The 13,318-nt window shown below is 40.0% G+C and overlaps 1 protein-coding gene and 1 long non-coding RNA gene across 4 annotated transcripts; both read left to right on the top strand.

Annotated features, from left to right (window-relative positions):
• The first annotated feature begins 2,211 nt into the window (after nucleotides 1-2,211).
• On the top strand, nucleotides 2,212-12,928 carry LOC111250809 (pantothenate kinase 3-like). 2 transcript variants are annotated; one of them, XM_022806589.2, is made up of 8 exons: nucleotides 2,212-3,819; nucleotides 4,553-4,731; nucleotides 6,319-6,449; nucleotides 9,942-10,163; nucleotides 10,634-10,881; nucleotides 11,157-11,457; nucleotides 11,630-11,755; nucleotides 11,957-12,928. In XM_022806589.2, exons 1-8 carry the CDS (start codon nucleotides 3,503-3,505, stop codon nucleotides 12,008-12,010), a joined length of 1,578 nt encoding a protein of 525 aa, XP_022662324.1. In that variant the 5' UTR covers nucleotides 2,212-3,502; the 3' UTR covers nucleotides 12,011-12,928. The 2 variants fall into 2 exon arrangements, with proteins under 2 accessions (XP_022662324.1, XP_022662323.1); XM_022806588.2 differs by having other exon boundaries at nucleotides 2,218-3,819; nucleotides 9,942-10,172.
• Nucleotides 6,456-8,016, top strand: LOC147755416 (uncharacterized). Of its 2 annotated transcripts, none has more exons than XR_015328883.1 (3): nucleotides 6,456-6,884; nucleotides 7,456-7,562; nucleotides 7,993-8,016. It is a non-coding gene; the product is annotated as an uncharacterized LOC147755416 (long non-coding RNA). The 2 variants fall into 2 exon arrangements; XR_015328882.1 differs by having other exon boundaries at nucleotides 7,453-7,562; nucleotides 7,993-8,015.
• Nucleotides 12,929-13,318: the final 390 nt, after the last annotated feature.

Below are 13,318 nucleotides of genomic sequence, written 5' to 3'. Positions count from 1 at the left end.
TTACACGACATACTTTTCTATCCTGCTCAATATGTGTATTACTCGAGTGAATTTTGTAGCATGACTTCAAAATCTACCATCTTCCTGCATTTTCGATATTAGGAGTGCGTAATTCAATGTAATATATCGGCAATATTTTTTTTTACTCTCGTGTTCTTAGGTTGGGAGGGAGCAAATTGACCTTCTAACTGCTCTGCGTGAAATCAATTCGATTTGTTAGTTTGTCTGAATAAGTTCCGTGTTGTATATGTATATACACTAACACACATTACTGCCTTGGTTAAGAACGACGTCTTCAAAGGCAACAGTTTTGAGACAAGTCTATCATCTAAAAATCGATTTTGTTTCTGATTTGCTGTCATAAAACGCTATCTAAAGGACAAAATCACCCACATATATCTAAACCACGGCATTTTACAGAACTCACCTAACTGCATTGGACAAATGCGAACAAATCAGTAATGCTCCATGTCCCGGCCTTTTGACCGTAAAATAATTTTTGCCATTTATATACGGGGAGGTCGGTGGGGACTTAGTTTACGATAATCCTAAAACTCCGTCATATTGACATTGCAATTAGGAAGACAATTTACCTTTGGTGACGTCGACATTTCGATACAGTCCGACCGATGCACTGTATGTCGGATAAGTATACACTTCAGCTTTGAGTACAACTTTGCAAGAATATTGTAGTAACTATAACAAAATAAAAAGGCGGTAAAACCTTTTGATATCATTGATGCTGTTCTTAAATGATAGTAAAAGTAAACAAATGTCACAAGTTAACGACTTCGGTGCAGGTCAACAATCTTATCTTGAATTACTACTGTTTGTACGATGACCAATATTTTGTGGTTATGGATGCCGACTAGACATAGTCTGGTAGTATTCATTAACCGTAAACGACGGGCTTGTTATTTATGTGAACTCATTCAATGAAGAGCATTGTAACCAGCGATGCTTCGTCTATTCGTTTCTGTGGAAATACATTAGTCAGTCGTTACCTCAGTTGCCGTTAATAATAGTTGATTCCGATTGAAATTGTCGAAAAACCTTGACACAAATTTGGATTTGTACCCTTGGTGAAATTAAAATGCGCGGTAGACGCGTATGATAGCTACTACTCAGTGGTGATTACTAAACGAAAAAGATTATACGATGGTAGTCGAAATTTCCTTAGGCAATAGTTGTTCATGGCTGCCGAGGGAATTCTGGTCAGCCGATTAGGTCTGAGTCTATCAGCAGTTTGGGTGTTTGGGTTTATATATGAAATGCTCAAGACCATCCAAGTTCGTGTGTGTCCATAGAACACTCTCTAGAGACAATTATGGGGTCTGTTTGTTATATTAGAAGTTGGCCGGCTAATTTCTAGCCCAGCTAAAAATAGTAAAGTAGTGAAATGAAAACACTTGATTATTTCAATGAGGTTGAATAATGTGAGTATCACTACATTATTTCAGTTTCGTTGAAGGGCTACCATGTTTGAGTGTTTATCAAGCCTTTATACACGTCATTGACATTGACGCATCACGTGAGATATCTATGTGGACAGCATACATGGCTACATATAGAAGTTCGGTAGCTATGTTATACTATATCGACATTGTTTTCCGTCAACCATTATGTTTATATGGACAGACCGTGGCATAGCTAAAGTCTGTACAATACCTTCCTTCAATTGTTGAATAACGCAATCCGTAATTGTCGTTTGTTTGCGTTGTTTCGGCTCAAAGTCAGCAAATGACCTACGGACAATCGAAACGTTCCCACTTCTCTCATGTGTCTTCAAAGCCGTAGTGGAGTTAATATTGTAGCTCTACATATTAGCCGAATAGAAATTTAAGAGATTCAGTGGTTTTGGTGACTGAAGTGGCCGCTGGAGCCTGCCGACGACTTTCCCGCCCTCTCGTTACCGCACCTTCTGCAGGTGTTGGTAACGTCTGCGTTATTGGTGATCTTCCTTGCGGCGTTGATCTTGGCGACAACGCCTATGACGACAAAAGTCTCAGCAAACGCATATGCACCATCAGCAGGCAGCAGTGGAAAGGGCAGCGGTAGCAGCACTCTTCGCCACTGCTTTAGCCACATCAGTGGCTAAGCTGTCGTCTACGTCCGGCCGGCGGCGGTGACAACGCGAGCACCGATGCTATAGGCCAGTACAAGGGTGGTGCGCGCTTTTGTACAAGTGCCCGCGCGCGTCGCCACCTACCGCCACACCGATGCGTGCCGTCTCTTTGACAGGAGTGCTAACAAGGGTAAATTCAGTTGTCGTCACACAGTCGCAGCGGGAGAACGCATCTTCTTGCGGTCGGTGCGGGCCGCTTGGTCATCATCTCGCTAATGTTGGTAGTCGTGGTGGTGCTACTGTTGCTGGCGCAGCCGTCGCCGTTGTCAACTGATAGCGGCAACGTCTGTGTTTTATTTGCGTCTGTTACGGCCGCCGGTTTAGTAGCCAGCCAGCTAGCCTAACTGATTGACTACTGCCGCCGTCGTGTTACTTCGTCTTTTTTTGCAAGAGTCTAATATATATATATATATATATTTAATAATAATAATAATCTAACTAATGCAACGCATTAGCACATCGTTGGCGTCGGCGGAGGACCCATCGCTGAAGAGTCCGGGCTCAACAATTGTGGACTACTGTAGATTGCGAAAAACTCACGGCAATCGCGATTGATGCCTTTGTAGTGAAGGTTAGCTGGGCTAAGCTGTCTATACGGGCCTGATGGAGCGACGCTGGTGACCCATTGTTGAAGGCACGTGATGAACACTTTTGTGAACCCCTTACCAAACGTAACTATTTGAGCGGAAAACTTCCAAACAGACAGCCAGGCAAATACGAAGCTACCCAGACAGCAAGACTGAGATAGCTGTGATTTACTTCAGCTGCAAGTAAGCTGGTCTGGATCGGCTAGATTGATAGATAGGTCGGCGAATTAAGTACCTCTACATAGCGTGGTGTAAACCCTATCTAAGTTGAATTGAGGTGATAACCGCAATAGCCAGTGATCAGGTAGCTGATGCGCGAAGATTCATTCACCGGTGTCTATATTTTGATAGCGGATCATTAGATTAACTCCATCTTATTGAGAGCACTAGTGTCAACTGCGACTCCAAGCCGTTTCAACTATGTGACTTCCTCCATTCGGACATCAAAGAAGCGCTTATGAGAGAGGCAGCTGTGAGAGGTCTAGGGCGAATCCAATCCAATAATACAAGCAGCTCTCGCAAAGGCGGGTCGGCAGTGATCAGAACTAAGGTGATGATCTAGAGTGGAGAAAACGGAAGCCAGTAAGTTTAATGTAGAGCTATTACCGTGTAGTGCTGCCTTAAAGATCCCCTGCCATTGTCGAAGTCGCCATTAGTCTTGGGGAGCAAAATATGGCTAAAGAATTAACTAGACCATCGTAGTGGAAACTGCATTGCATTATTGAAACAGGATTAATATGACTAGCAGTCATCGGTGAAGTAGAACACGTCAACAAATATAGGATAGTTAATGAGGACATCTGCCGAAATACAGTTGGAGGACCATTTTAAATGGTGCGCGCATATCTCTCAAGCTAATCTAAACGTGAGAACGTGTGCGCCTCTACGCGCAGTATTTTCGTTTAGTGGTTACACGCTATATGTAGGACCGTTGCCGATTGAATCATCGTTCATCGAATTGAGCATTATGTTCAAGTGGACCCTTCGTGACGGATTCATTGAGTTAGTAGAGATCAAAGACAGTGACCTCAATATGAACGACGACAACAACAAAAACAACAACAATGATAGCAATAATAACAACCTCAGCAACGAACAGCAGCAGCAGTAAGTAGATGAATCATCACTCAGAGGAGCGTAGAGAAGGACGAAATAAACAGCTTGGAGCCGCTTTGCTACTACTGGTACAAACACCGAGACTCTGTTCGGTTGCTCCTGTGTGTAACGTATCGGCTATTCTATAGGCCGAATGATTTGACCGTTCGTGAAAATAGCTGTTTCTAAATCAGAGTGACGAAGATAAGTTTTAAGAGATGTATGGAAATTTTTGCCTCTAGCATATATTCACAACTGAACCAATAGATAGGCTTAAAATGCAAGCCAGGAATTTAAGCTGTTATTGGTTTTTCAAATTTTATCTTCACGCTTTTTCGGCGCCGCACACATTATTCGATGTTTTATGGTATGGTGTTGCGCTCCAAGTGGCAAATAACACGTTTTTACCTAAATTTATACTAATGTTTGGAGTTATATTAAATCAAAGCCATCACTTTGACCAAAGAAAAAGAAACTGTACTGGTGATTATGCCAAATTAATTTGGATTTGATTTACTGGCTATTATAAATGTCTAATTTAATATTTTTTGTGATCTTTTGTCAATAAGCATCGTTACTAATATTTCTAGTTAGATTCTCGTTAGCAATAAGGACAATGGGGCTAAGTAGTTGCGTAGTTTATTATGTTCCTTCAACAGATTGTATAAGCATGTAATTAACGGAGTACTTTTTGTTCGCGGTTCCTTTGTGTACTGTTTGCCTTTCGTTTGCGTGGGTATTATAGATCACCCGTATTACCGAGGAAATTGGAGCATAACAGTTGCACCGAACGCGGTGCACAGATTATTGTTCATTCGTCTCCCGTTCACTACGAACCGAAGGATGTGAGAAAATTCAGCCTGACCAGTAGGTTTTTACCACCGATGCCTCCGCCAGGCGCCGATGGTGAAAATGCCAAGCCCCGTAAGTGCTATTACACACCACTCTATTACGCATGATGAGACGATCTAACTAATGTAATGTGACTTAGTATTAAGATGACAAAGAGCAAAACAACATGGCTACTTATCTCGAACAAAAATACGCTAATTATAAAGAGCAATCAATATATTTTATACTTCTCCAAAAACGTGTTCTTATGCACTATTTGATAAATCAATATTTGCATTTCTAAACTGCTCGCATGATCCTAGAGTATTTTAGCGAATCATACGTCAATTTTCTCGGACCTGCTGAAGTATTCGAGATGTTCAAGCCGCCTCACGACTACGTAGAGGCACAGTTTAAAAATTTTTTTCCTTCAATATCAAATGTCAGTGACTGATTTATCAGTTCTACGCCTATCGTTTGTAAATAACTGAATTACCAAACGGATGTTGAGAAATCAACAGGGGCAAGGAAATCAGCAGTCGACCCGTACTGGTCATAGAACAAGAAAAATTTTTCGAATAGAAAAATATCCATATCCTTCTATAATTCACACAGCAAAAAGATGTTCTGAACATTACTAATATGGATCCATATTGAAGGAAAATCTCTTAAGGGTTATATTTCATTACTGAAACAAACATGGGCAAGGGTCCGTCCTGTTTTGAAACCAACGCTACTATTTCACTTATTGGGCAAAATCCATACGTTTTGAGTAAGTCATTTTCTACTGTAAAATTGTACTAAGAGCAGCAATGTGATGAGTATCTCTCAACGGTTTACAGGCTTAATATGCAAAGTTGATAGACCATAACAAAAGCAGATCAATCTACTTGTATATGTCTTTAGTTGATGGGATCCAAAAAAAGGAGTCCGAATAAAACGGGTTAACGCTAAAGCGTTTGGTATAAAGGAAACTTGTACAAGGCCAAGCTTTAGCCTGTTATAGAGACGCTGCATAACATATTTGCTAATTCACGTGTGCGAACAGTTCAGTGCGTTTCCTGAACGTCGTCGAAATATTTAAAAAAGTTGTCTCAATGGCGTTTAGAATCGCTCAGAACGATGTTATACTGAATAAATTGAGTTGATAAATCTATTCAGCTTAATTCAAGGGTGTATTTTTGGAAAACTAGCTAAATTATTTTAATATCTCCGAAATCTAAGACGTTTTTTGAAGCAGATTCTTAAAAAACGAGATAGATTTAAGTGAATATAACGAAGACAATTACAATAACATCTATTGAAATCTTTTCAAAAAACCATTGTAGTACAAGCTGCTTGAAAGTTTTCCGCCCGTACAATTAATATGAGATACGGTCTCGTCGCCAAGTCTAGCCCATGACTTTTAAACGTACAAGGAGTGCGAACTTATTGTAGAAAAATTATTATTGGAAGCTTATTATGTAGAAAGGTATTTTTTAGTTGAAACAGCGGTAGTAACATGTTAAGCAATAATTAAACAATTTGACTCAGCACATGCGAATGGCAAGACTTAATGAGTACGATGATGCCGGGTTACGTAAATGGGGATAGATTAAATTTATATAATATATAAGCACAGAGAAATTGTTTTGAAAGAACAAGCCATTATTTTAACATGTCAATTTTGATTTGTTTCAGCGATGCCGTGGTTCGGCATGGACATTGGGGGCACATTGGCTAAACTCGTCTATTTCGAGCCAACTGATCTCGGTCCTGATGAAACCAATAGTGAGCATGAAAACCTGCGGACTATTAAACACTACCTCAAGGTGAGGTCCTGCCTTTGGCAGTGAATGACAGGTTCAGTTGATTTGATTATATTGTTTTTTATGACTTACATCTTTGCCGTAAATGGCTTGAACGTGGCTTCTAGGCTGGTAGTACACCAGGTGGATTGCCAAAAACTGTAATGTGTGTTTTTCATACCAGGATTACGAGACCTTCATCAGTAGAACTGGTGACCCCGTTCGCCCAATAGAAATTGTGAGTCTGTGTAACAAATTTATGAAGAGAAATATCTAAAAATAACTTCAGGAAGTCAGCGCTGAGTTTTCGACAAGACGTTCCACTAATATCGGTATAGTCCGCACAAACATACCACAACTCAGCTTATCTCTGACGCCCACTTTGGTGTCGAGGTGCTCAAATTGATCTGCGTGTGAAGAGCAGTGAGGTTCTGTCCAAATGGAGCTCCAGCCTTTTGTGTGAGTCACCAACGGACGTAGTCCGTTCCTAGCCGAGGCAGACCCATCCAAAAATCTCGTAATTTCACTTCATTCGTAGATTTCAATTAACAATTATTTTTACGAGGCAAAATCCCTTTTAAGTAAATTTTTTTGAACAAGAATTCACTCCGCGTATATATAAGGCATAACAAATTTAACCAAAGAAATGAGATGGTATTAGCATTTCTCATTTGGGATTGTAATAATTTCCGCTACAACTTTTTTAGTGTCCGACAACCGGTCTTAATACAGTCTTTATAGACTTATCATTAACTCGGCGGATGGCATTTTGGCATTTGTTTAATTTAACACCGCGTATGTTCTTTGATATTGCAATCTATCCAACTGAGCTATCCTTCTTTGCTACACCTGGGTATCATAACGCTTACCACTGTATATTTGACGACTGTATCACACCTCGCAGGGCGTTATCGGATAGTAAGATATTGGCAATAGCAGTATACAAAGTTTTCAACTTCTAACAGAACACCTAGATGAGACTTGGTAGATATTACATTAATCAAATTAATCTTTTTTTTTTCTATAGCAGAGCCGACAACTCATACGACTGTCCTTTGCTGTGTCATTTTTGTCGCACAATAGCCTGACGCTAAATACTCATGTTACCAGCTCTTCGCACTCACATGACGAGACTTCGTAAGTGTCTGGTATTAGCGCGTGTCAGTCTTACGCGACTCTTTTATTGACTTATTGTTACACCAGCAGTTGGCTGTTCATAAATAAGGTTGTCGTTATTTTGCGTCACGTCCAGTGGCACGTAGAAGCAAGAATAAATATTCTTCTGATGCTTCACGTCTTGAGATGCTCATCAACGGAATAAACTCGCTTTTACTCGCATTAAAAGAAAACAGGCAAGCAAATCCATACATTTATTAGTTAGGCATATTTTTTGTATGCATTTCATTGGTGTCTCATATACAGCGCATAGACACGCACACACATAACTTCATTAAGCTGTACGTATTCGTCTCTACGGAACGTGCTTATCTATCTTTAAGTTTTATCGGGTGAGGGCATTTTTCGTCTACGTGATTTTGATTTTCAACAATATGTCGAGCGCTCCCAGGCCGAATGTGGCGTGATTGCATGTCAAGGTCAGCAGTACGCTCCAAGGGGAGGATTGGTTCGCGGCACCTGGCGTGCCACAATCGCTGCGATTTCTGGAGTGTATGCCAGTAAAGGAATGAATCCAAACAGACTGTGCTAACATTGTTTCCGTGAAAAAATTCTACCGTCTTACGCGAAACAGCATTCGCTATTGCATTCAGCTACGTGTAAGTGACGATGATTTGTTTTGTAAGACTATACGGGCACGTTATACGAGATCGTGTCCACTTTAGGAATAGTCTCAGCGCTATACTTTATTCGCTAGCAATTTCTCTTTTTCACCAAAGAAAATACAGGGACGCAAAACAGAGAAGTTCCGGTACGTTCCTTGTGAATGCTAGGTATCACAAATAAATTCATTGTATCAATGTCACTATCCTCACCATGACCCAACTATTCAGGTCGAGCATGACACGAGAACAAATTCTAACAAACACGCGGTGGTATCTGTTCGTTGAGACAGGGCAATAACAAGTGAGTGGACCCGACTGGTCCAGTTTGTTCTCGTTTGTTTCGTAAATTTTATACTTAGAGTTCCACTTTAGAATACAGGTCGGATTAAAAGCGTGCTCTGCTCTTTGTTGTTGTGATCATTATATATTTAGCGTTAACGAGAGAATCGTTGCCCGTACGATGTTGGCTTGAGCTCTTAGACAAACTGAGATGGAAAGCAAACTGCAAACCTCATGTTTGACGTACGATGTAGTAGTGAAAATGACCAGATTCAAATTAGGTTTGCTTTGAACTAAAAATTCAAGGTTGTTGGCTATTCGTTTCGTTATCCGATGCCGAAAGATGATGCGCGTTAACGCAAAGCAATACGCGACCGTACTTCATGTGTGATCGTGTGTGGTGAATAACATCACTATGTAACAATCTTATTTGCATTATCATGTGTCGAACGTTATATCTTTGAATGCCTCAATCAAATGCGTATCACTTATCTGGAATAGCGGTGGTCATGGCTGCAGTATTTAGGCAAAACAATTGACTTGCCTTCTATAAACATGAAAACAATTCTCTACGAGAATAAGTCTAGCAGTCAATAACGTCCCTATATGCTGACACAGTTAAAAGAAGTATATAAATATGAAAAAAAATAATGACCGTTATTATCTAAATAGCCTTTTTTAAAGAACTGTTACTATTGTTAAACAACTGTCATGTCCGCTGCCCTTATTTCGTTCATCCCACCATTGTCGAAACGAGCGAAGGTAAGACGACAATGCGACGAAATACAAGTCTTCCATTGGCCTTACGGTGCTTTTCGTCATCCTATTGTATTGCACTAATGCCACATTATGTTGCCTATCTGTTTATATCCTTCAGCGGATGTGCCTGTACTGAAGGAGTGTGGTTAGTGGCTAGATGGTGTGGCAAAGCTGGCAACCGATACTTTTCGTGGTTGGACAAATGACGGTTTTGCCACCGTTCATGCTTAGGCATGTCTAACAAGACGATGTAATTAGAATGCACTGTTTGCCACTGTTAAACGTATTGAGTAGTAGTTTCAGTATTGAGTTAGTATAACCTGCGGAACACGCAAGAGAAAAATCGTAAAAGAAAAAATAATTGTGTTTTTAACGATCGTTATTTTTATAATCCCCTCGGTAGATTGCTACTGAATACTGTTCATAAACGTTCGGTGAAATGATTAACTATTCATCATTCCGAAAGTCAACCTCTTTTTGTTTTAGAGGGAATATCACCGTGAACGGTTAAGGCCATTGTAGCTAGCTCACTAAAATACAGCCCATATGATACGACGATAGAAAACTTTACCGAATATTTCATTTACCTGTTTATTATTTATAAACATGTAAATGTTTATAAATAAACATGTTCGTTCGTTTTGTCTGTTGCGCTTTTTCTTTTTTACACTTCGTTTCTTTTTCTTTTACTTTGCAGAGCAACAAAGCCTATGGCAAGACTGGCAAGCGGGATACGCATCTCGAGATGGAGCGTTGTCGAATGGGCGGCCGAGTGGGAACACTGCACTTCATTCGCTTCCCAACGTCTGAAATGCAGGCGTTTATGGCGCTTGCCAAAAGCAAAGGGATAGCGTCAATGGCGACGACCATATGCGCAACGGGTGGTGGGGCGCACTTTTTCGAAGAGCAGTTCCGGGAGGTAGGCAAGGTGTGAAAATTTAACGGTTTTTTTTACCTTTTTAACCCAATCGACTAAATTTGATAGAACCTATTAAATAGGAACGGCATGACTCTCTTCCTTCTCCGAATCTCTTCAGCACTAAAATCTACCATCTTCACCGTGAGCGTCATGATAGCTATGATCAGAATAAAAAGTGTCCATTTGCCTGTTGTGCATGAATATATAATCTCAGAATAATGATATAACGCTAGTGTAAACAACAGTAACGGGAGAATGCCTATCATAATAATACTGGTAATATGCACCCATAACACAGTTCCAATACGTTTCAACAAGCACTTCTGTACACGACCTAGTTCGACAGCTACATTACATTCGTTAATCACTGTTCGATAGGATTCACTAACAATTACATTGCAATCCCATGTATGTTTGCGGTGTCTGCTCTTCCGCCCGTGCTTTCGATGGTTGTTGTTTCCCCTTTTCAGGAGCTGAACTTAACGTTACATAAATTTGACGAATTAGATTCACTGATCCGGGGAATTCACTATATAGAGGCGTGCAATCCTCTCAATGAGTGCTACTACTTCCGCTGTCCGATGGACTCACGTCAATGCGAGAAAGTTCCGTACGATTTCTCGAATCCATATCCGTACCTCGTTGTAAATATCGGTTCTGGCGTTAGCATACTGGCCGTTTACTCGCCAACCGAGTACAAACGTGTGACGGGTACCAGGTAAACAATGGTTAATTTTTTTTTTTCTGCTTTTGCGATTTTTACCGCCTATTGAGCTGTTCAAAGCATCGAAGAGAAAGGAGCACCGGGCAGTTATTACGTTTGTTACCTCTTGTTATATATAATGGATAATTAGCTACGATTCCAGTAGGCTACGCCTTTATAAAATAATATGGTGTTATCGCATATATATATATATATATGTATATATACATTAAGTAATATATAACCATCTATTTTATCTTTGTTTACGTCGCCATCCTGTATAAACGTAGTTTGGGCGGAGGAACGTTTCTTGGTCTGTGCTGTTTACTGACAGGCTGTGAGACTTTTGAAGAGGCGATTGAACTCGCCGAAAAAGGTGACTCTCAAAAGGTCGACAAGCTTGTCAAGGACATCTATGGAGGTGACTATCCAAAATTTGATCTCCGAGCTGATACTGTGGCGTCGTCATTTGGTAATATGAACTGTGCTTGGCGGAGAAAATTGGCAACTAAGGAAGATCTAGCCCGAGCAACACTTGCCACAATCACGAACAATATCGGTTCCATCGCCAGAATGTGCGCCATTAATGAGGTACGCATTTCCTGTAGCCTTCTGTCGTCTTCAGTACGAAACCCCGATCCAATAAATGTGTGCCTATGCATGAGGGCTCACCATGTGAACTGCTAAATAGAGAATATAGTCACTTTTCTTTGTAGCGTAAATCAAAACGATAGCATTGGCTACAGTCAGTTGTCTATTTCAGGGTATAACCCGTGTGGTGTTTGTGGGAAACTTCTTACGGGTGAACGCACTCTCCATGCGGATGCTTGCCTATGCAATGCATTTCTGGTCCAAGGGCACGCTAAAAGCGCTTTTCCTTGAGCATGAAGTAAGTAGACAGAGCACATACTATAACCGTATTACCTACAGAGTCGAATGAAATCGCGTTCTATCCTGCGGGACTAGATTAGATGATTATGCTATGTAAACAAATTATATTCAAGGACAACATTGTTGACTCTTTTCTAATCGGATGAATTCCTTTTCTTTTTCCCTTGTTTCGTGTCCTACCACCTCGTGTTTTCCTTAGGGCTACTTTGGCGCCGTTGGCTGTCTCATGGAACTGCTCAAATCAGGCAATTAAGGCGTTACATTCATCATCGCAGTCATTTTTTTGCCGCCAAAACGCTGGACGAACGAAGATACCGATAACTAATGTATATATATATATATATATGATGGTTACACGTTTTGGCTATCGTGATCAGGACATATGTAACACTACAATTCTATACAACAAGAAGTAAAGCACAACGGAGACAAACCGAGCAAACACACTGCTGCTAGTATATTCCTGGTTGGTTCCATGTTAGGTATGATAACATAGGCCACAAATAGCAAGAAAGAAAGGCTAAAGCTCCGTAAAAAAAATTCACCCGCACGACAGGGGAAGGAACTGAGAGCTCACTGATGTGTCATCATTCTCATCACTTCGAGTATCATTCGCCATGCTACTAGCAACAAAAAACAAATATCTATATGTAAAACAAGCATACATATATGTGAACGAACCTAGACGAAGAAAGAGATTTGACAATGAACATATTGTTTCAGCTATTTATTTTTCTCATCTAGAATGACAAGATAAAATGTAATGAAAACGAGCGAGAAAAAGAGGAACCGAACGCAAGCGAAAAAGGGAGAGAGAGGGGGTTAGAGAGAAATAAAGAGGGAGAGAGGCGTGCAAAATACAAGAGTACACAGATACCACTATAATGAGTAATAATAACAGAAATATTATTATTGCTTTTATTTTAACAACACAATCACACACGATATTAACATAATTTCTATACTTATATCACACTATCATATTTATAATAATAATAATTATAGGTAGAGGATTATTTTTTGCATAAAATCATGACAACGTAGTAAGTAGGAGAGAGAAAAAACCACACAGGCAACAGAGTGTATGTGTATATTTGCAACTGTTGTAAAACGCAATCGTAAATGCGAAGAGAAAAACAAAAATAAACTAATCGATATTTTTTTATAATAACTGTTGTAATAATAATTGTTATTTACTTTATTATTACTGTATAGCCTTATATAAGATGATAATTATTATCACATGATATAATAAAATACTGAATTGCATTTTGACTTCTAGTTCGTTTATAACAACCACTTTTAAAGCAGGTCGCACTCCGAATAATCATATCGCGGGCGCTTAGAATTCGCCATTTCTTCGCTGGCTTCCTACAGGATAGAAAAAAACTGAAATTAGAGAACTACTAAATCTTGGTAAAGGCAAACGAAGACAAGCAGTACTATCGATTCAAACGTGGAGAAGCTGTGTGTTCAGGGTGTTCCCCCATTTTACGTTGCACCATGCACTCATGCTCATCTCGATTGCTTATAATTCACGCTTAACGTATGGCCGTTTTTC

Source organism: Varroa destructor, unplaced genomic scaffold, assembly GCF_002443255.2.
Source record: "Varroa destructor unplaced genomic scaffold, Vdes_3.0 BEIS01000005.1, whole genome shotgun sequence".
Taxonomy (NCBI): domain Eukaryota; kingdom Metazoa; phylum Arthropoda; class Arachnida; order Mesostigmata; family Varroidae; genus Varroa; species Varroa destructor.
Note: the sequence above shows the minus strand (reverse complement) of the source record. Positions and strands in the feature narration are given on the sequence as shown.

Excerpts from the sequence above, each read along its gene's own strand:
- LOC111250809 (XM_022806588.2), top strand. The coding sequence starts at position 3,503 with ATGAGGACATCTGCCGAAATACAGTTGGAGGACCATTTTAAATGGTGC. Across the intron at positions 10,882-11,156 it reads AAACGTGTGACGGGTACCAG|TTTGGGCGGAGGAACGTTTC; the intron begins GTAAACAATGGT and ends GTATAAACGTAG. Across the intron at positions 11,458-11,629 it reads GAATGTGCGCCATTAATGAG|GGTATAACCCGTGTGGTGTT; the intron begins GTACGCATTTCC and ends TGTCTATTTCAG.